The sequence below is a fragment of the Anas acuta genome, chromosome 2 (assembly GCF_963932015.1).
Source record: "Anas acuta chromosome 2, bAnaAcu1.1, whole genome shotgun sequence".
Lineage (NCBI taxonomy): Eukaryota > Metazoa > Chordata > Aves > Anseriformes > Anatidae > Anas > Anas acuta.
This window is the reverse complement of record NC_088980.1, coordinates 22,853,510-22,874,773: the sequence shown is the minus strand read 5'-3', so window position 1 is coordinate 22,874,773 and position 21,264 is coordinate 22,853,510. Positions and strand designations below refer to the sequence as shown.

The window sequence follows — 21,264 nt, the reverse complement described above, 5'->3', positions numbered from 1 at the left end:
AGCTTACATATTCTCTGAGATCTGCAAAATCAGTAGTCATAAACAAATTTCTTACTGGTGTATTCCTAATGATCTAATTCCTTGTAACTTAAACAGCTACCACAGGTCAGGAGCCCTTCAGCAGGCAGATAGGTACTGGTTAATTTCCTCACACTGCCTTCCTTTTGCCTTGATAAAAACTGAATACAAGGTAAATGCACCAGTGCAAACAAAACACCTACCCAACAAGCCACATAGCTAGAACAAAGCAGTGTATTCTGTCTCCAAACTCTTTTTCTTAGTTGTGGCTGAATTTAGACAATCACACAAGTATTAGCCAGAAAGAGCAGTGCTCATTGCCAATAGTCTCAGAAGAAGCACTGTAAATGGAAGATGTCTAAATAGTCATGCTGAATACACAAAACAAACCCCTTATGAAATAGATTTACCTATACAGCTATTGGAGTTTTAGCACCTTCATCTACCACCAGGCCTGCATCTTATCTGTTTGTTTTTTTCCACTAATGCAGGTAAAAATCCTTCCTATTATCATTAATCTATTGGCCACACATACAAATAATTTGACATTTTGCTTATCAGTATATACCTCTTCAAATCTTATCACTTATATTATTCACCACTTATTTTCAATCTTTCCAAACTTTCATTTTTTTAATCACTATAACTATCTTAATTACAAAGGCCTCTCACCCAAATGTTACTATATATACCATAACAAAGTTCACAGTGTCTCTCATAACCTATACCACACATAACTTAATTCTGGTAAATAAAGCTGACTGCTGCACAGTTTAATATCAACAGATGCATTCACAAATACTTGTGTGGGACAGGTATTTCTTAAGCTGAAAAGCTAGGCAGATAAACTACTTTTCTTCTCAGCTGTAGACTTCATATACATGTATTCTACCCTGTGTGATGAAGGTATTAAATAATGATTTTCCTCTTTCAGATGGCAACTCTATTGAATGCTGAATGTCACAGAACACCCCAGCACTTGGTTTCATGTTAGTGGCATCTCTTAACAGTAGCAGTGTAACTGGTGCTGAAATAATAAAAAATGCTATGCAGATATCATCTGAAGGACATGTTTACTGAAGGCTGAGAAGGGTGATTGACTCTTAATGAGAAGTTTACTATAACTTAAAGGGATTAAATTAGTAAGTTCCTACTCAAATTTAACCAAAATTAAATTATACTAACAGAAAATAAAACGCTATGCTTTTAGATTTCTGACAGTAAATCATTTACCCTGCAAAGCCTTAATGAGTAGATTTGTTTCAGTCACACAGACTCCAGCAAATAACTTCTCATCTTAATTAAATACCTCTCAATATGAGGACATTCTAATACTTTGGAAACAAACATCCCAGCTCAGACCAAGCCATGGCCACTTCAGGTGTTACTGCCTGGGCTGCAGCAGCAAAAAGGGGTCAGCAGAAATATGACAGAAGTGGTAGCAGTGGGTTCCTCCAGGCAGGAGGAGGCTGCTGCATCAAAGCTTTCCTTGGTGTTGGCCAAATCTCCCATAGCTGATCACCAAAACCTGAGCAGATGCAGACCAGGTGGGATGCAGTCCTTTCTAAGTCCTGCAGAACAGGGCAGTTCCTCCCTCTCCCTTGCTCCAAAAGGATTTCCCTTAGCCCAAGGGAAAGTTGTACAGCCCATGTATTTCCTTGTTTTGGGCCCCTCACAACAAGAAGGATCCCAAGGTGCTCAAGTGAGTCATTTGAACAGTTCATATAGAGACAAAATACAGAGAAGTACACTATCCAAAAGAGAAACCTAGAAAACCACCTGTTGTTTCTCAGGTTTAAAGTTTTCCCTTAAAAGGTGTAAGCATCTGTCAAGGTGTAAGAAGAGGTGTAATCAGCTGTCTGCATACAGCTCTTACGTATACATGAACATTTTCCTCTTCAGTTTCCAACTTAGAGTGCAACACTTTTCGTCATACTCTTACATCAGGATTCTGATTCTAACAATGGTTCCTAGTGCAGAGAGCTTTTCCAGAGAAGAGAGAAGCAAACCAGTCCTGACTGCTTTGAATGAGACGGAGATAGCAAACAAATGTAAACGAAGAAAATAAACCTGTGGGAATGTTTTCCAAGAATTGTCATGGTCCAGAAGCTTTAAATTGGTTCAATCCCTGAAAGCTAATTAGCATAAACTCAGGTTGCATCACTGAATTTGTAGTAGGATAGACTTGCACCATTGCAGAGCCTCACTAATGGATTAGATTGGCATTGCCTCTAACTCTATACAAGAATGAAAGAGAAAAGCACACCTTTCTATTTTCTCAGCTACTGGCAGACCTAGAGAGAAAAAAAATAAAAAAAGTTGTTAATTAAAAAAGTAATTTTGTTTCAAGGCATTTCACCAAATATTACATATTTGGTAGAAACCAGACAACAAATGAAGGGGAAGAGGAAACAGTAGAAGCTACTTGCATGGCCTTAATTTACATGGCAATTGACAAGGACAACCTGCAACGATTTACAAGTGCCTTCCACCATTCATCCTTGAGACAGAAAACTAGGATTCCCATATGATGTAAGGGGAGTGCAATCCCTCTCAAAATACAAGAGCCTGGCAGACGCTACTGAGTACTGAAAATGTTAAGGCTAGGCAGCACCAAACTCAACAAAGAAGGGAGGCCGAGTCTCTCCAGCTGTTCACGTAACAGAAAAGAAACTCAGCTTTTAGCCCTAAGAAACAATTCTTAGTGACAGGCGGGGAACTAGTCCTTTTTAAGCCAGGGACCATTTCAGCACCTTCAAAGCTAAACAAATGGTTGGGGGACTGGGGACTTTTCTGAGGGTGACAGATAGGAGGGGTTTCTGTGCCACAAAAAAAAGAGCAGAGAGTCCTGGTGATTGGGGACCCCTTGCTAAGGGGCACTGAGGCTCCTATCTGCCGCCCAAATAACCTAGCCAGAGAGGTGTGCTGTCTTCCTGGGGCACGTGTCAGAGACATTAGGAAAGCAGTGACAGGACCCACGGGAACAGGGTTAAGCTGAGGCAGGGGAAATTTAGGCTTGACATAAGGAGGGGGTTCTTCACAGAGAGGGTGGTTGCACACTGGAACAGGCTCCCCAGGGAACTAGTCACTGCACCAAGCCTGTCTGAATTTAAGAAGAGATTGGACTGTGCACTTAGTCACATGGTCTGAACTTTTGGGTAGACCTGTGCGGTGTCAAGAGTTGGACTTGATGATCCTTAAGGGTCCCTTCCAACTCAGGATATTCTATGATTCTATAAGGCTCTGCCACAACTAATTAAACCAGAGGACTACTATCCTCTCATAGTCATTCAGGCTGGATCCCAGGAAACTGCTATTAGAAAAATGAATATTAAAAAGGACTATGCATCCCTGGGGAGGTTGTTGCAGAGATCGGGGGTGCAGGTAGCGTTCTCCTCTGTCCTCCCGCTGGGTGACTGGGATACAGATAGGAAGAGCAGAACAGGAGAGGTAAATGACTGGCTGGGGGGGTGGTGTCTGGACCAGGGATTCGGGTATTTTGATCTTGGGCCATCCTTTGAGAGGCTGGGTATATGTGCTACAGACAGACACCAACTGAGCAAGTAGGGCTTAAGCATGTTGGGGAGCAAGCACTCTGGGCTGATTACCAGGGCTTTAAACTAGGTTTAATGGGGGAAGGGAGAGGAGCTAAAGGTGACAGAGAAATTTGTCACTACTGCCAATGTTGAAGACAAGGAAAAACTTCTGAGCTCTCCCATAGGAGTGTCTGAGGGCTCCTCAGAGAAGGTAACGTTCCCAATCCCCCATCCAGTACCTCCTTCTTGCATCCCCCCGGGGTAACTGTACCTGCTGCTTCCCTAAAGTGCCTGTACACCAGTGCACAGAGCACAGGAAATAAACAGGATGAGCTCTCAAGATCTGTGTTCGGTCACGGGGCCACAATCTCGTTGTGATCACTGAGACGTGGTGGGACAGCTCACAGGAGTGGAACACAGTCATGGAGGACTATGTCCTCTTTAGGAGAGACAGGCTGGGGAAGTGAGGGGGTGGGGTTGCCCTTTATGTGAGGGAGCAATTAGAGTGTAGCCAGCTCCAGCTGGGGGAGGGTGATGGACAGGTGGAGAGCTTGTTAGTAAGAATTAAGGGGTGGGCTGGTATGGGAGACACCATGGTGGGGGTCTACTACAAATCTACTAGATCCGTGTGTGCTAAAGGAGCTGGCAGATGTGATCGCTGAACTTTCCCTATCATCTTAGAAAGGTCCTGGAGAACAGGTGAGGTGCCTGAAGACAGGAGGAAAGCCAGTGCCATTTGGATCTTCAAGAAGGGCAGGAAAAAGGATCTGGGAACTACAGGTCGGTAAGTCTCACCTCTGTCCCTGGAAAGGAATTGGAGCAGCTTGCTTGGGATGCCACAACAGACCAGGACTGGGGACCAGATCCTCAATCTCCCCTACCCGAATCAATTTTTTAACCCAGGAACACTTACCTGCCAGCTTCTGAACTTGTCTCACTGCCAAACAACTTCACAGGGAAGTAGCACCACCAGGGTTTTCCTGTTCTATGTAGTCACCACCAATGTTAGTAGCTCATAGAGTCTCCCAAACGATTTCACAGATATGGTAGATAACACAAAGAAAAAGCACCCTACTTGGGAGCACGGAGTCAATTTCACTAGGACAGTAGAAAAGCACCCTAAGTAACCCGAACCTCAAACTCTCCTGGAGTGGCAATTCTTCCCATAACTCCTCATGCTTCCTATATAGCAAAGGTCAAATGATCCCCACCTGGCAGATTTCACTTCACATGTGTGGAGTCATGAGGCCTTGTGGAATAGGCTCATCAGCCTAGGTTCAATGTTTAAGGTTCAATTGGAACACACAAATCCGTTGCGCCAGACTAATAGGTGGTTGGCTCTGAGCTGGGAGACTGCAACAGAAACACAGAATTATCTAGGTTGGAAGAGACCTCCAAGATCACTGAACCCAACCTCTGACATAACACTAACAAGACCTCCGCTAAACCGTATCACTGAGCTCTACATCTAAATGTCTTTTAAGGACACCCAGGGATGGTGACTCGACCACTCCCCTGGGCAGCCCGTTCCAATGCCTAACGACCCTTTTGGTGAAGAAGTTCTTCCTAACATCCAGCCTACACCTCCCCTGGTGCAACTTTAGCCCATTCCCCCTCGTCCTATCACCAGGCACATGTGAGAACAGACCAACCCCCACCTCACTACAGCCTCCTTTAAGGTATCTGTAGAGTGCAATAAGGTCGCCCCTGAGCCTCATCTTCTCCAGACCAAACAATCCCAGCTCCCTCAGCTGCTCCTCATAAGACTTGTTCTCCAGATCCCTCATCAGCTTTGTTGCCCTTCCCTGGACTCACTGGAGCCCCTCAATGTAGCGAGGGGCCCAGAACTGAACATAGTACTTGGGGTGCGGCCTCACCAGAGCCAAGTACAGGGGCACAGTGGCTTCCTTAGTCCTGCTGGCCACGCCGTTTCTTGTATGAGCCAGGATGCTGTTGGCCTTCTTGGCCACCTGAACACACTGCTGGCTCATATTCAGTCGACTAGCCACCAGTACTCCCAGGTCCTTCTCTGCCAGGCAGCTTTCTAACCACTCAGATGGCTTTTCCAACCATCTTCAAACTTCCAGATCTAGAGGAACGCTTTGGCTGCAGCCTAAAAGCCACGTGCACGTAAGCTGCCGTAAGCCAGCCAACCTTCTTCCCATGACCTGCCAGGAAACACCAATGTAGGCACGTAACCAAATTAAAGCCAAAACTTGCAGCCCAGTCCTTGACCTGAATAGTGAGTGAGGATCTGGAGCCTGGCATTTATGCGTGATAGCTTCTACGCAGCCGAAGTAAATACACCCCGGGTGCCCTGAGCTGGAGGACCATGATGGTGGGAATGATCAACTCCCAACCGACCCTGAACGTGTGCGGGATTTGCTGCTCCACCTGGATCTATACAAGTCTGTGGGACCAGGTGGGATTCATCCCAGGGTGCTTAAGGAGCTGGCTGACGCCATCGCGGGACCTCTCTCAATTATTTTTCAATGATCTTGTGAATCTGGAGAGGTCCCAGTGGACTGGAAGCTGGCAAATGTCGTACCAATTTTCAAGAAGGGCAAGAAAATAGACCGTGGCAACTACGGGCCTGTCAGTCTCACATCAGCGCCTGGTAAAATTCTGGAGAAGGTGATCCTTGAAGTTCTTGAAGCGCACCTGGGGGACAATGCAGTCATTGGTCCCAGCCAACATGGGTTCATGAGGGGTAGGTCCTGCCTAACAAATCTGAATTCCTTTTATGATAAGATCGCCCATCTAGTTGATCAAGGGAAACCAGCTGACGTGATCTTTTTGGACTTGAGCAAAACTTTTGACATGGTTTCCCCTTGGGATCCTACTGGACAAAATGTCCAGCATACAACTTAACAAACACATCATACGGTGGGTGAGCAATTGGCTGACAGGCAGGGCTCAAGGGCTTGTGGTAAATGGGGCCACAACAGGCTGGCGCATGGTCACTAGTGGGGTTCCTCAAGGCTCCATTTTAGGGCCGGTCCTCTTCAATGTTTTTATAAACAATTTAGATGTAGGACTAGAAGGTGTTTTGAGCAAATTTGCTGATGGCACCAAACTTGGAGGAGTTGTGGACTCAGACAAGGGTGGAAAGGCCTTGCAGAGAGATCTGGGCAGATTGGAGAGCTGGGCAATCACCAACCGCATGAAGACTAACAAGAGCAAGTGCCGGGTCCTGCACCTGGGACAGGGCAACCCTGGCTATACATACCGACTGGGTGACGAGATGCTGGAGAGCAGCCCCGCAGAGAGGGATCCGGGGGCGGTGGTTGACAGCAAGCTGAACATGAGCCAGCAGTGTGCCCTGGCAGCCAGGAGGGCCAACCGTGTCCTGGGGTGCATCAAGCACGGCATTGCTGGTCGATCAAGGGAAGTGATTGTCCCGCTCTACTCTGCGCTGGTGCAGCCTCACTTTGAGTACTGCATGAAGTTCTGGGCACCACAGTACAAGAAGGACATTAAACTGCTGGAGAGTGTCGAGAGGAGGGCGACGAAGATGGTGAAGGGCCTAGAGGTGAAGCCGTATGAGGAGCGGCTGAGGTCACTGGGCCTCTTCAGCCTGGGGAAGGGGAGGCTGAGGGGGGCCTCATTGCAGCATACAACTTCCTCGCGTGGGGGAGTGCAGAGGCAGGTGCTGACCTATTCTCCGTAATCACCAGTGACAGGACCCACAGGAACGGTGTTAAGCTGAGGCAGGGAAGGTTTAGGCTGGACGTCAGCAAGAGGTTCTTCACCGAGAGGAGGGTGGTTGCACACTGGAACAGGCTCCCCAGGGAACTAGTCACTGCACCAAGCCTGTCTGAATTTAAGAAGAGATTGGACTGTGCACTTAGTCACATGGTCTAAACTTTTGGGTAGACCTGTGCGGTGCCAGGAGTTGGACTTGATGATCCTTATGGGTCCCTTCCAGCTCAGGATATTCTATGATTCTATAAATAGTGTAGTCAGAGGTTATGGCGCTAGATTTAGAAAAGTCCTGCATAAAGAAGGGATCTCAGAGAAGATAATGTAAATAACAATAATATCAAGAAAAGGAATTCTGATTGCTAAATTCTTGACATGACTAGACAGATGAAAATCTATGATGGCAAGTTTGCCTTTAAGGTCATTTTCTTTTTTATTCATTTCTTTTATTTGTATTTATTTTTTTAACAGGCTCTGTACTAATTTTGCTCACAGAATGACTAGCAGCAATATGACCCTTACATGCCTTTTGTAGTTAATTCATTAGGTCAACTGTAACCACTAAGCCCCTTGTCAGGTTATTTCTACTAGTGATAAGGAGCAATAGAGCTTAAAACTTTGAAGCCAGGTAGACGAGCTTATTCCACAAGGTCTCTTGGCTCCACCCTTGTTAAGTGAAACCTGCCAGGTGTGGGTCATTTGACCTTTGCTATAAAGGAAGCCTGAGGATTTGTGGGAGAATTACCTCCCTGGGAGAGACTGAGGCTTGGGTAGCCTAGGGTGTTTTTTCTCTCGTGGTGAATCGGGCTCAGTGTTCCCTACTAGGCTGCTTTTCCTTCATGTTTTCTGCCCTCTCTGTGAAATAGTTTTAGAGACTCTATGAGCTAGTTACATTGGTGGTGCCTTCTTCAGAAAAACCCTGTTGGCACTATTTCACTGCAAAGCACTTTGGAAGTGACTCGAGTTCAGAAGACAGCAGGTAAATGTTCCTGGGTTCTGTGGTTGTTACGGTTGGGGAGTTTGAGTACTTCCTTCACCTTGTCTGTTTTCTGTGAAATTACTTAAGTGGATTCTGAGCTCCCTTCCTAGCACTGGAGGAAAAAAAAAGGCCTCAGAAGCCCAAGTGCACAGAGGTCAGCCTGACATTGAAGAAGGTTCTTAAGTATTTGGAAGATTGAAAAATGGGCTGTGTGAAAAAGGTGCCTTAATGTGAATGCAGATTTTGCCTTGTGGTACGTAGAAACAGGTTGGGATAGATACTGGTGGAAAGATTGCTAATGATTTCCAACTAAGTGGAAATCATGAGAATGTGCTGCTGTTCATAAAAGAAATACTGTTTTCAAAGTATACAGGTCAAAATCAATATGAAGAAAGTCTGTCATCTTCCCTTCAGGCCTGGGACTCAGCTGGAGACTGCTTCCTGAACAGGTCTAGCAACTTGAAGAGAATTGAACTTCCTCCCAAGCTCTATGAACCAAAGTCTAAGCTATCAGGGGTAAGCATCTTCCTGTGCAAGAAAGACAACAATGGAACAGCCCCGCGCCTCACAGCCCCGCGCCTCACAGCCCCGCGCCTCACAGCCCCGCGCCTCACAGCCCCGCGCCTCACAGCCCCGCGCCTCACAGCCCCGCGCCTCACAGCCCCGCGCCTCACAGCCCCGCGCCTCACAGCCCCGCGCCTCACAGCCCCGCGCCTCACAGCCCCGCGCCTCACAGCCCCGCGCCTCACAGCCCCGCGCCTCACAGCCCCGCGCCTCACAGCCCCGCGCCTCACAGCCCCGCGCCTCACAGCCCCGCGCCTCACAGCCCCGCGCCTCACAGCCCCGCGCCTCACAGCCCCGCGCCTCACAGCCCCGCGCCTCACAGCCCCGCGCCTCACAGCCCCGCGCCTCACAGCCCCGCGCCTCACAGCCCCGCGCCTCACAGCCCCGCGCCTCACAGCCCCGCGCCTCACAGCCCCGCGCCTCACAGCCCCGCGCCTCACAGCCCCGCGCCTCACAGCCCCGCGTTCAGTTTTGGGCCCCTCGCTACAAGGACATCCAGGTGTTTGAGCGAGTCCAGAGAAGGGCACTGAAGCTTGCAAGGGGCCTTGAGAACAAGTCCTACAAGGAGCAGTTGAGGGAGCTGGGCTTGTTCAGCCTGGAAAAGAGAAGGCTCAGGGGCAACCTTATTGCGCTCTACAGGTACCTTAAAGGAGGCCGTAGTGAGGTGGGGGTTGGTCTGTTCTCCCATGTGCCTGGCGACAGGACAAGAGGGAATGGGCTAAAGTTGTGCCAGGGGCAGTTTAGGTCAGATATTAGGAAGAACTTTTTTACTGGAAGGAATGTTAGGCATTGGAACGGGCTGCCCAGGGAAGTGGTGGAGTCACCATCCCTGCATGACTTTAAAAGACGTTTAGATGTAGAGCTCAGTGATATGGTTTAGTGGAGGACTTGTTAGTGTTAGGTCAGAGGTTGGACTAGGTGATCTTGGAGGTCTCTTCCAACCTAGATCATTTCATGATTCTTTTATTTGGGACCAGGTTTAGATGTTGACTTTGAAGAGAAATCTACAGCATCATCAAAAAGAAGTGTTTGACATAATGATGTGTTCAGTGACATGCATGATGTATATGCACAAAAGATTAAAAACCATGGAGCTTGTGGCCTTTATGGCCATGTCAAAAATCACAGACAGGTGACTTAAAAGCAACCTGCCATCAGCAGGGGTGATTCTCTGGTGAACTCCTCCAGTGCTCTCCAAATGACTTTGCAGATAACGGCACGATAGGGATGACTATTTTCGCCCTGAACCGAACGAGTCACCCACCGGGGTGCCCACCAGGTGGAGGGAAGAGGAAAGGAAAAGGAAAGGGAAGCGCTGAGGCAGTGCCATGCCCGCCCACCCGACTGCGGATGTACCACCCGGCACGGAGTGGCGTGTTGGGGGTCTCCCTCAGCTCCCAACAGCACCCCCTTGCGCTGCCCTGCTGCCAGGAGGCAGGCGGCTGCCTCGCAGGGCTGGCAGAGCTTCGAGCCTCCTGTAGGCGGCTCTTCCCGGAGCCCGCGGCCCTACGTGGTTTCCTTCCTCCCCCCCGGGCCGGCCCTGTGGTTGCTGTGGGGCGCGGCCAGGCTGGGCGGGGCAGGGGCGAGCAGAAGATGGCGTACCCCGGGCAGCCGGCACCCGGCGGCGGCTTCTACCAAGGCGGGGTGAGCGGGGCTGGGGGCTGGGACCGCCAACAAAATGAAGTCGCCTCACGGCGTTTCGGTTAAGAATCAGTTATGTTAAAGAACAGCCTCCAAGCTGAATGTTAATGCGTGTTTTCTCCCCAGTGCTTTCCCCTGAGGTCTGTCTTGCGCAACTTTATTTTTTGAAGCAGGAAATAAAAGTCAGAGGTGCATTGCTAGTCTTAACGTTCAGGATCGCGTTTTTACTAGTATTAGGCATTAAAATTTAAGCTTAATGGGATATGTGATACTGCCTCCAGATGAGCGGCTTGTCCCTGTGCGAGGTTTAACCCTGACGTGCTTAAATTGTACTACATGAGTTTACCAATCCCCAGATTGTGTGCCCTCTTTTCTAAAGGAACTGCGTTTTTTTTTCATTGTCCAGACTTTTTAACGTGCTATGTATATAGAAACACATGTTGAGCCTTAAGTACAGGCAGTACAATTTCTTACACTGAAGCATTAATTTAAAACTAATCATTTTTCTTCTTGACTTCTGAAGTATGGTGGAGCCCCAGGAGGACCAGCGTTCCCTGGACAAGCCCAGGATCCTTTGTATGGTTATTTTGCTGCCGTAGCAGGGCAGGTAAGCCTAAATGTTATTCATTTGTTGGAAATACTTTTCTAGAGAGAGAAAATACTTCTCTAACTTCTACATGACATTAGCAGTAGGGAGAGCTCTGTAGTTTCAGGTTTTCGAAAGAAAAAGCTGATTGGTCGCACTTACCTGGCTGCTAGAATGCGTCAGCACGGTTGAAGAGCTAGTTAATATTATTCAAACTGTATAGTTACTGCCTAGCTATATACAACTATAGTATGTACTGTATGGCTGCACGCACGTACAGACTATAGTTCCTGTATATGCCTATTCAGTAATTGTATATTACAGGAAACGTTGGAACTGAATTGTGGTTTAGCCATTGTTTGGGAAATGCTGTTTCTGGGGAAGGAAGCCAGAAGTGATGGGGAACATCAGCTGTGGAGATGTTTGTAATAAGAGTGGGAAATGCTAACAAGAAGATGCATGATAAAGTGGCTTAATGGATTCACAAATGGAATAGCAGTCTTTATCTGTGCCAATATCAGGGTTTGTTCATAAGATAGAGTGATGACTCTTTAAGAGGAAAAGGCATTCGCAACTTTTATTTTAGGCCTCTTTTTTTTTTTCCCTTGTCAGTCTGCACTGCATTTTTTTTTTTTTTTTTTAATTTCATGGCATAAGTTATTTTGGTGTAATTGTGGATGTTACTAGAAATACATAATTCCTGAAATGGGTTGCAAAGGTTAGGAGCAAGTGAGTTAAACTTATTGAGCTAGAAGTTCTGTCTTTGTTGGCAGTACAAATAACAAAGCTATTTATTGTGAACATAGGGTGTGTGGAAATCTGAAACTCTGCTCCTGGATCTGATATCCACAGGTGCACGTGACCACAACCTGGAAGTTTAAATCCAGCAGACTAGTGGATGTTTAAATTCCCAGGTTAAGACTGTAATTTGGCTTACTGCTTTTTGTTCTCTGTTACTCATTTGAATTAATAATGCATCTTACAGTCTGCATGTTACTTCTGTAACATTGCTCATGCATACATAAACTGCATGTTTTTGTAATAAAGGTGAATGCTGGAATAAATGGTGTGTAATGTGATGGGCCTGTCCAGTAAGGCGTAGCCCAATCTAAATCCTGCTGAATGTGTGCTTACAGTTTGCTGCCAGCTCAGATGCTTCTGCATCCGGTGCCACCAGATAATGTGCTAGGTAGAGCCTGTAACTGGTGCTGGAAAAATGAGTAAGCTCCTGTTTTAAAAAAGAAAAAGGGTGGTAACAGCAAACAGGATGCAGTGCTGTGGAGAACAGGTGATGAGAGCTGGACCTCAGCAAAGCACAGACCACTGCCAGACTACTCATGTGCAGCATGGTCACTAAAAGCTGGTGACCCAGTGAGCTAATGGGTGTGATCAAGTTAGTACTTAAAGTATTTAAGGTAGTACTCTAAATACCTTTTATATGTCAGAGTCCTTCCTTATTTGAGTAAACAGGGCAGCTTTTGAAATGTTAGCCTTGATATCAGCAGAGTCTATTTCAGGGACCAGCGGTTGTCTGGTAAAAAATCCTGCAAGGAGGCAGTGAAATCAAACAGATGACTTAGTTGTTTTTATAGCCATGCAAGTCTGCAAAAAGCCACATCTCACAGTTTTCTGTAAGAACTTACTTTGGAATTAGTAAAGTTTTTCATCTTGGTTCGCTGCTGTGCAGTTTTTATGTCTAAATAATATATAATGTTATCTCTGAGCATCCTTTGAAATAGTTTACAACAGAAATCGTGTTTTACGTTTGAGGAATTAATTGCCTTTGTTTATTGAAAAAATCAGATATTTATTAAATGAATTGACTCTATCTTTGGAGGAACTAATAATCTTTCTTTTTAATCTGTTTGCAAAGCCTCCGTGCCTTTTATAGTTTCCTTAAGTTCTACCTGAGAAAAATAAATAGAAGGCCAAGGACCTTCACAGTAATGTTAATCGTGGTTAAAGTAAAAGTCATGCTTTTCTGTCCTGCTTTCTGATATGAAGTTATACAGATCCTGCCTTTGATAGCAAATACACAAGGTCTTTAAAGATGCTTGTTTCTTACAATGCATGGCTAATTGAATTTATTTTTTAATTTTCTTGTTAGTGTAATTTTTTATTACACCTGTGTGCTTAGTGATGTAGTAGATCAGAAGCAATTCTGTTTTTTCTCTCCTATTGATGTTAGAATCAAAATGTTGTTGCTCTTTTTCCAGACCTTGTAAAATGTCAGTTAGGGAAAAGTAGTGGTTAATATACTATAAATGTTACTTCATTTCTGAAAGTTAGCTGCCCGTATCATATTAACCAGGCTGATTAGTAGCATATCTCTGTGCAGTGGCTTTAATAATCTTAGGAAAATGCTGAGGCAAATAAATCTTTTTTAATGCTTTACCCTAAAGTCGTGTTGTTTTTGCTGTCTGCAGGTGTAGCATGGCATCCTTAAATGAGATTAAATTATGCTCTAAACTCTCTGTGAACAAAACTTCATGCTGGGTGTGTGAGGAATGTGGCCTGGCGTTGCACTTCCACTTTGGACAGCTCATTGTTTTCCATGACTTAGTTGCTGTTTTATTTGGCTTGAGAAGGATGCTTTGGAAGGGAATCTCTTTTTAGATTGCACAGATAGGTATCTTTTCGGTGTCTTTTTTTCTTTCCAAATCCTTTGCTTTCTTCTTTTGTTTATTTTGCTTATTATTACCAAGTAATTTTTTTCTTTAAAGATTTGTAAGTCTTAAGGCTGTCTTGAGAAGAGGGTATGTATGAGCTGGGTTCTAGATTTCCTATGTAACCATGAGATCATAATAAATCTCTAATTTAAACTGAAAGAAGTACCCATTAATTTTAGAGGAAATCTGCTGATCCTGTTCATTTTTTGAGATCACCAGATTTGAATGGTAGTGTGTGTTGCAAAAATATCAACTAAAGAAACCTCATTAGAGATAGAAGTCATCAAAGGCAGTTTGTCATATAGCATAAAGAGGGGGGTAATTAGTTGTTTCTTGAAAGGGTAAATTAATGCTACTGAAAAGGGAGCAGGTACTGGGAGAAACTAAACTGGGAGAGGGAATGAAAGCAATAGCTGATACATCTTCTGTTATCGAAAGGATGGACAAATAGATGCTGATGAGCTACAGAGATGTCTCACCCAGTCAGGGATTGCAGGAGCGTATAAACGTAAGTTAACAATTTGAACAAACAAACAAACAAAAGCGCTTGAGTGCACTAATTCTTATGCCATCTACTAGAAAATGCTTGTAGTTGTGCTTTCTGCAGTTTCTTCTGTTTGCATGGTTTCTTTCCATACAGACTACTTTGAAATGTAAATTCTCTCTATTTCTTTGTGGATAGGGTTTCCCTTCTCAACTGCCTTCGTTCCTGCCACTGAGCTGAGCTGGGAGTTGCAGAAGTGTTGTTTTGTAATGGAAAGACAATTCTTAAAAGGTGTTTGGTTTGGAAGGTGAACTTGGATATCGACTAAAACATTCTGTGGCAGAACACCTCTGCCAGGGTGCATAGTGCTTGGTTCATAAAGCTGAGCAAAGTACCTTGCTAAAGTGGTTTCTGTGCTAAAATATAAATGACCACTTTGATTGAAACCCAAAACCTTTATGGATTGATATAAGAGCAAATTAATTTTATATAGAATTTGAAGTGTCTCCACATTGTCTGCTGTCAGTGTTTCTAACAAGTAATGATTAAAAGCTCTTGCTTGGATCAAAACATAGCATGGCTGTGTACAGTGGAAGAAATCATAATATTTTAGACATTATATATAAAAATAAGCAACTGAAAATGTTGCATTTAGATGAACAAAACTGAAAACCATTCTTGTAATATAACATTTTCATTTTTCTAATTTAAACAGCTTTCAACGTTGAGACTTGCAGGCTCATGATCTCAATGCTGGATGTATCCTTTATTATGAAATATAAACATTTTTGCATTATGTAAGCAAAGATAAGAGGGTGACTAAAATTTGGAAAGTGCTTTGTATTTTCCCCCTAGCCTGCACTCGATATATATTATGATCGGGGACAACAAAATTCCATTCTTATTCATTTTACAAGATGAAATAATTGTAACAAATCTGTCTGTCAGTGACTGGTCTATTTATAACAAGGGGGGGTCTCTAAGTCTAGGGGACTATTTCCCCACTGCATGTATGAAGAGTCGGATCTCACAGCCCAGAATGGAGGTTTGTTCAAATAGCTCATTGTGTTTTTGAAATTAGACAGCATCATAGATGTCCTAATGAATTAGGCATCTGTACTACGCAGCCTAAATGTATTCTAAGGCCCCCTAAATCCTGTTCCTTGAATTATCAAATTCAAGTATCTAATGGCATTCAGCCATACAACCTGTGGAAAATGTAGGTACACTGAGCAAGGATGGATGGAATCTTTGGAGTTTAAAAGTTAGGCTCTCATGTGCAAGTGTTTTGCTGTTTAAAAAGAAAAAAAAAAAAGCTAAAATTAAACGGGAAGGACTGATAGGTCACCTGGAACAAACTGCTATAGATACCAGAGATCTGATATTATTCTAACTTACTATTTTTTATTTGGCATCTAATTTTATTTCAGATATGTATTTTATCAGTAACAGTTGCACCGCAGCAGATAAAAGGGGAATTTGTTAACTCAGTTACGTTCACAAAGAGCAAATAGTTTTATCAGGCTTCACTGAGAAGTGTGGATGGATGACATTTGGTTTTGGTCAGTGGTATTACTCTGTCAGTGCTGTGAGATGCTCTAGTTTGCTGTCAGAAGGAGTAGTCAAAATACTGTTAATATTAACTGTCAAAGAAAGCTTTTAACTACAGATGATAAAAATACCAATTTTCTTTTAAGAGAGGACTTTTTTAATTTTGGAAGTCAAGGAAACTTTTTCTTAGCTTTGGAATCAGAGGGATTTGTCTGGCACACTGGGATTTAATGAGTTTAAAGAACTGTGGGCTGTGGTCAATGGCTGGAAGCAACACTTCATGAGTTTTGACAGCGATAGAAGTGGTACAGTGGATCGTGAAGAACTGGAGAAAGCTTTGACAAATATGGGTAAGTCGTGAAATTTCCTTGCATCTGATGTTGATTTCCAACATTCCCCGGTACCAATTATCCTGTAATAACTGACACACGGTATTTCCAATAAAAATGTTGGATTGTGTTAACCTACCTGTCTTCAATACAGTCTTTCTGTTTTCAAATAGGATTTAGATTGAGCCCTCAGGCAGTGACCGCAATCACAAAGCGATACAGCACTCGTGGAAAGATTACATTTGACGATTACATTGCCTGCTGTGTGAAGCTCAGAGCTCTTACTGGTGTGTTGGATTATAGCCTTGTTACTTTCATCTCTGAAATATGTCTTTATTTTATAAAATCTGATTACTCAGGTATCTCAAGTTCAACTTTAACTTTTATGTAATGCAAAATAGGTTTCTTTCAATGGAATTTACAGGCAGAACTATAACAATTATAAATTGATTATTTCGATCCCTATTGAAAAATGGACTAGTATAAGCTTTATTCCAGAGATTAGGAAAGTTATGTTATCAAAATTGGGAAACTGCATTTAATAGTGGAATGCAAAGCATTGTATATAGTAAATATGAAGATCAGTTAAGTCTTAGAATGAGTTGCTGTGTTCTTCGTGAGTTCTCATTTATGTGGCCTGGGGATTTTTATATTTTTACTTGCCTTTGTTTTGCTCCGCTGTCATTTCCCAGTTTGTTCCATCTTGGAACCTTGAACCTTGTGTTTTGCTTTAGAATAAAATTCAGGAAGGTGAGAAATTTACATAAAACGGTTGGTTGTAATATGAGGAGTAGTATAAGCTATGGGCTAGTCTTCTGTTATTACATACAAGCATTTTCAATTAGGCATTTGGCCAAAATGAAATCTAAGTACAATTCATGTTTTAAAATGGTAACTGTTTCTTACTTAATTTTTGATTTGTCTTTTTAATATTTTTTTCAGAATGTTTTAGAAGAAGGGATATGTCTCAGCAGGGTTTTGTGAATTTCCAGTATGATGATGTAAGTGAACTTCAATGAATCAGCTAAACTTAACGGGGTAAAACTAAGCAAAAACTTAAAACTGAAGATGAACAGCAATAATTTCAGTTTGTGCCTGACTGGTCTATGTTAATGGGAAGACACTGCAGTTGTTTGGGGGGGTTGTTTTATTCAGTTCTTCTTTCAGAGTTCAGCTAGGTAAAAGAGTTGGAATTGGGTATTCTATCACCGAGTCTGTACATGTTTACGTAGATTTCTACAATTTCATTATGCATTTAATGCAGATTCCTTACTAGTATGGTTCAAGAAGACCTAAGAGTCTATGTCACTTGCTAACATCACTTCCTTTGACTTTTAATTTTGTTTTAAGGTTTGGTAGGCATTTTTCCCAGGAAAGGTTGGGGAGAGTGGTGGAATAGACACAGAAATCATACTCAGTCAGGCTTGCGGGTCTTGCGTTCCTGACTGTATCTATGCAAGATGATGAGAACAGTAGATTGAAGTAGTCCTGTGCTGCTGTTGTTCAGGAGATTTTTTTTGGTTTAATTTACATATGAAAACTAGCAAATAGTTATTTCAAAGCTTTGTTGGTCAAGGACTGAAGTTGTTTAAAGAAAAAAAGCAGGAGAAAAAAGAAAAAACTTGTATTCTATTTCTAATAAATGTTTATTCTTCTTTTCAGTTCATACAGTGTGTTATGAGCATCTAAATCAAAAAGGAAGTTGTGGATGATCACAATTATCATTCCAGTTCATGTTTTGCTTTGCCAAACATTCCCATGATTGTGTATCTCAATATTGGAAATTTAATATTTTATGAAGGTATTGCTTTACACACTTTTCTAGTTTTGACAATGAATATCAAGTAATCATCTACTGTCGTCTTTAACTTTCACCCTGTAATTATTAAAGATTTTTTTTATTTTCATAAAATGTATAATAACCACAATCACGGAAATACTAAGTTTTTCTGTAATGTGTTTCCTTCTTCCCTATAATTCAATAAAAAAAGTTCCAGGAGTGAAACTTACAATTTTTTGTCTTAATAATACCATGCAGATGGCAGAAGATAAGACACATTCTTTTGTCTTTGGTAGTGTAGGACAGATGTACAAACTGAAAGCATTAGCATTTGGAATTTTGCTCTTCTCTGTAAGAACGTCAGTAAAATTGAAGTTGCTTGTTTTGACAGCTAGGTATTTTCAAGATGAAGTCTGTGACACCATACATGGAGCGTATGACTGCCTGTTAAAATGTCTTATAGGCAAGGATGAGATAAAACATGCCAGAGAACTCTTCCAGCATTGTGCTCTTACATATGGAGCTTTTGTTCTAGTAACTTCTTGGTCTGTTTATGTCCCTATATACTACGTTTTTAACATATAAGAACTGTGCTGTGTCAGTTTATACATTAACTTCCCTTTAAACTTCAAGCTATCAGACTTCAGTGACGTCAGTTAACGTTTTTTATCTCCTCATTAAACCCTAACACCTACCCTTCCTGCCTTTATATGCCAACTAATGTACAAGGGTCAAAACCCTTCCCACCTATGATAGAGTTTGTTTTCCTTATAGGAGCCCACAGGGTGACAGGTTTTAGATTTGTGACTGAACAATGGTGACAGCACACCAGTGGTTTAGCAGTTGCACAGCTTCAGGCCCTTCTCTTTCTCACTCCATGACCCCAGTAAGTAGGCTGGGGGTCAGCAAAAGGCTGGGAAGGGGCACAACCAGGAGCGCTGCCCCAGACTGACCTGAGGGATATTCCATGCCGTGTAACATCATCTTTGGCAATAAACTGTGATAAATCTCTCCGAAGTACCTGTTGCTTGGAGAGTTGCTGGGTCTTGGTCTGATGGAGGGAACTGGTGAATTGGTGAGTGACTGCTCCCTCCTTTTTTCCTTTTCATTTATTAAACTGACCTGCAAGGATTTGTTTTTTCTTTTACAATTCTCTCCCCCATTCTGTTGGGGCTGGGGCAGGCAGGCAGTGAGCTAGAAGCTGGCACATGCTTAGCTGCTGGCTGGGGTCACCCCTACCACAGGCCTGAAACTACTCATGAAAGAAAACAGCCAATAATGAATACAACATACTTCTTGTAGATAAATGTTATTTATTAATTAGTCTGGGACACCCAGAAAATTCACTATAGGTATGAAGTTATGCCATAAAACATGAGAATGAATGATTAAATAATATGTGGGATCAAAATGCACCTACACATAAAAGCTTGGCTTGAAAAATGCATTTAGCTGAACCGCACCATACAAAAATGGTGCAGTTTGTTAAAACAGTTATTGTGTAAACAGACGAGTTATTTGCTTTTGAAAAGTACCACGGTGGGACGTGGTTTTGAGGTTTTATTTGTTGTTTTTCAGGGAACGGGAGGGTGGTATTTTGTGTGTGGTTTTGGTGGAGGGTGGTGGTGCTAATACAACACCTCTCTAGAGTAATGAGGGAAGAGGACCAGTAACAACACTCCAAGTATTCTTCCTCACTTTATTTATTCCCAGGTGGAACTGATAGTTCATAGGCTACTGGACTGCAAAATGGTGCAAGAACAATGTGAACAAACAGGGTCATCTTCATGGATCATGATATAAACACAGAACAGAGAAACCTGTATAATGAAGAGCTCCAGAACCAGGAAGAAATTCCAGTTAACCAAAGAAAACATTGCCTTTATTCCTCATGAGCATTTCAAAAACCCGGTGTGCCCACACAGACTGATGGAATAAGATCTTTCACTTTTAGATTCAGACTAAAATAATCAGTAAGGTTATGAAGAAGTGACCTCAGTATTTGCTGTCATCTAACTAAAAAAAAAAAAAAGCAACTGCATAAAAGTTGCTTTTCCATTAATGTAGTTTCAGTAAGCAGTCTGAAGATTTAAGTTACCTGCTTTAGAGAGACACATCTATAACTCAGAATTAAGGTTCTTCTCTTTCCCAGATGGCCTCGTGGGAAGGATACTTTTATGATACTAAATGGGGTGATTGTTCTTGATACTAATGCAAGCAATTGGGAATGATTTAAAATGTAAATAGTTTTTTCTAGGTTGCTTTCACACATGCATACCTAAGGAACAGTAATCTTAGTTTTGTGCTGAGAACAGTGGGACATTAAAGCAAAGATCAGGAGGCTCACAGGATCAGTATCAAAACTAGTTTGAAAAACAGCATCTCCATTTTATTACTAGCCAATAGCCTTTTTTTCTCACACATTCAGCTTTTTTTTTTTTTTTTTATTATTACTTGGAGAGAACTTTAACACAGGGTATAGATGTGCTAAATGTAAGAACTTAAGTATAAGAAGAAGAATAAACACCACAGTCCTTTTCATTGAAAGTCACTTTACTGATGTTACAATATGTTAGTAACATTGAAAACCACAGGCATTTGTATTAAATACTCTCAGAGAAGTGGATACTGTGATGCTGTTATTAAAAGTGAGCAGGAATTTGGAACCAAATTACAATGATCTTATTTTATAAAAAGCAACATTTTTTTTAGCTACATGAAAGCCAGATTCATTCACTTCAACAGCCCAATGCCTGTAATGTTGATGACAAAAATATCACACTCAAAGCTCGAAAGCTGTAAATTGCAACGCTTCATTTTGGTGTTTGTCAAAATCATGTTTCTATTACATCATGTACAATTTTTTAAGGATTTTAATTAGCGAAGACTACAATATGACGTAGATTGGTTGGTTTTGCAAACATTAGCCCAGCCCCAGTGGTGAAACACAATTCTCCTTGCCTCTGAATGTTTTACCAATAAGGGCTAGTGTGAGTGAAAAAATAGCTTTTTCTTACAGCAATGCCCAAGAGAAACATTAGCACAAAATGAAGCTGGCAGAGCCAATCCGTATATACCACCCCCAAAGCTTTGCTGAAAGAACATCATACTGTAAATAGTGTTTTCTCCAGCAGATTAAAAATTCTGTAATGCTTTGCTATTCTGAAAAAAATAATTTGCTTTTATGCAACAATAAAAATAAGTACTGTATTCTATATAAAACACTACTTATTGTAATACATCTTTACTCTTAAGAAAAGAAAAATCAGGTTATATATTCACAGTTTGAATATGTTCTGGACTGTATTTCCAAGCATAAAATATTTAGATTCTCTACACAGGCAGTGAGCAGGAGTCCTTGTACCAATATTCAAAATAAATCAGCATTTACTGTTATACAGAGCCTTACAATATTGCATGATTAG

The 21,264-nt window shown here is 42.5% G+C and overlaps 1 protein-coding gene across 2 annotated transcripts; it reads left to right on the top strand.

Annotated features, from left to right (window-relative positions):
• The first annotated feature begins 10,290 nt into the window (after positions 1-10,290).
• On the top strand, positions 10,291-18,071 carry SRI (sorcin). 2 transcript variants are annotated; one of them, XM_068673898.1, is made up of 8 exons: positions 10,291-10,443; positions 10,964-11,047; positions 14,134-14,203; positions 14,895-14,938; positions 15,933-16,080; positions 16,233-16,346; positions 17,002-17,060; positions 17,722-18,071. In XM_068673898.1, exons 1-8 carry the CDS (start codon positions 10,393-10,395, stop codon positions 17,746-17,748), a joined length of 597 nt encoding a protein of 198 aa, XP_068529999.1. In that variant the 5' UTR covers positions 10,291-10,392; the 3' UTR covers positions 17,749-18,071. The 2 variants fall into 2 exon arrangements, with proteins under 2 accessions (XP_068529999.1, XP_068530000.1); XM_068673899.1 differs by lacking the exon at positions 10,291-10,443 and adding an exon at positions 10,533-10,580.
• Positions 18,072-21,264: the final 3,193 nt, after the last annotated feature.

Excerpts from the sequence above, each read along its gene's own strand:
- SRI (XM_068673898.1), top strand. The coding sequence starts at position 10,393 with ATGGCGTACCCCGGGCAGCCGGCACCCGGCGGCGGCTTCTACCAAGGC. Across the intron at positions 11,048-14,133 it reads TTGCTGCCGTAGCAGGGCAG|GATGGACAAATAGATGCTGA; the intron begins GTAAGCCTAAAT and ends TGTTATCGAAAG. Across the intron at positions 14,204-14,894 it reads GATTGCAGGAGCGTATAAAC|CTTTCAACGTTGAGACTTGC; the intron begins GTAAGTTAACAA and ends TAATTTAAACAG.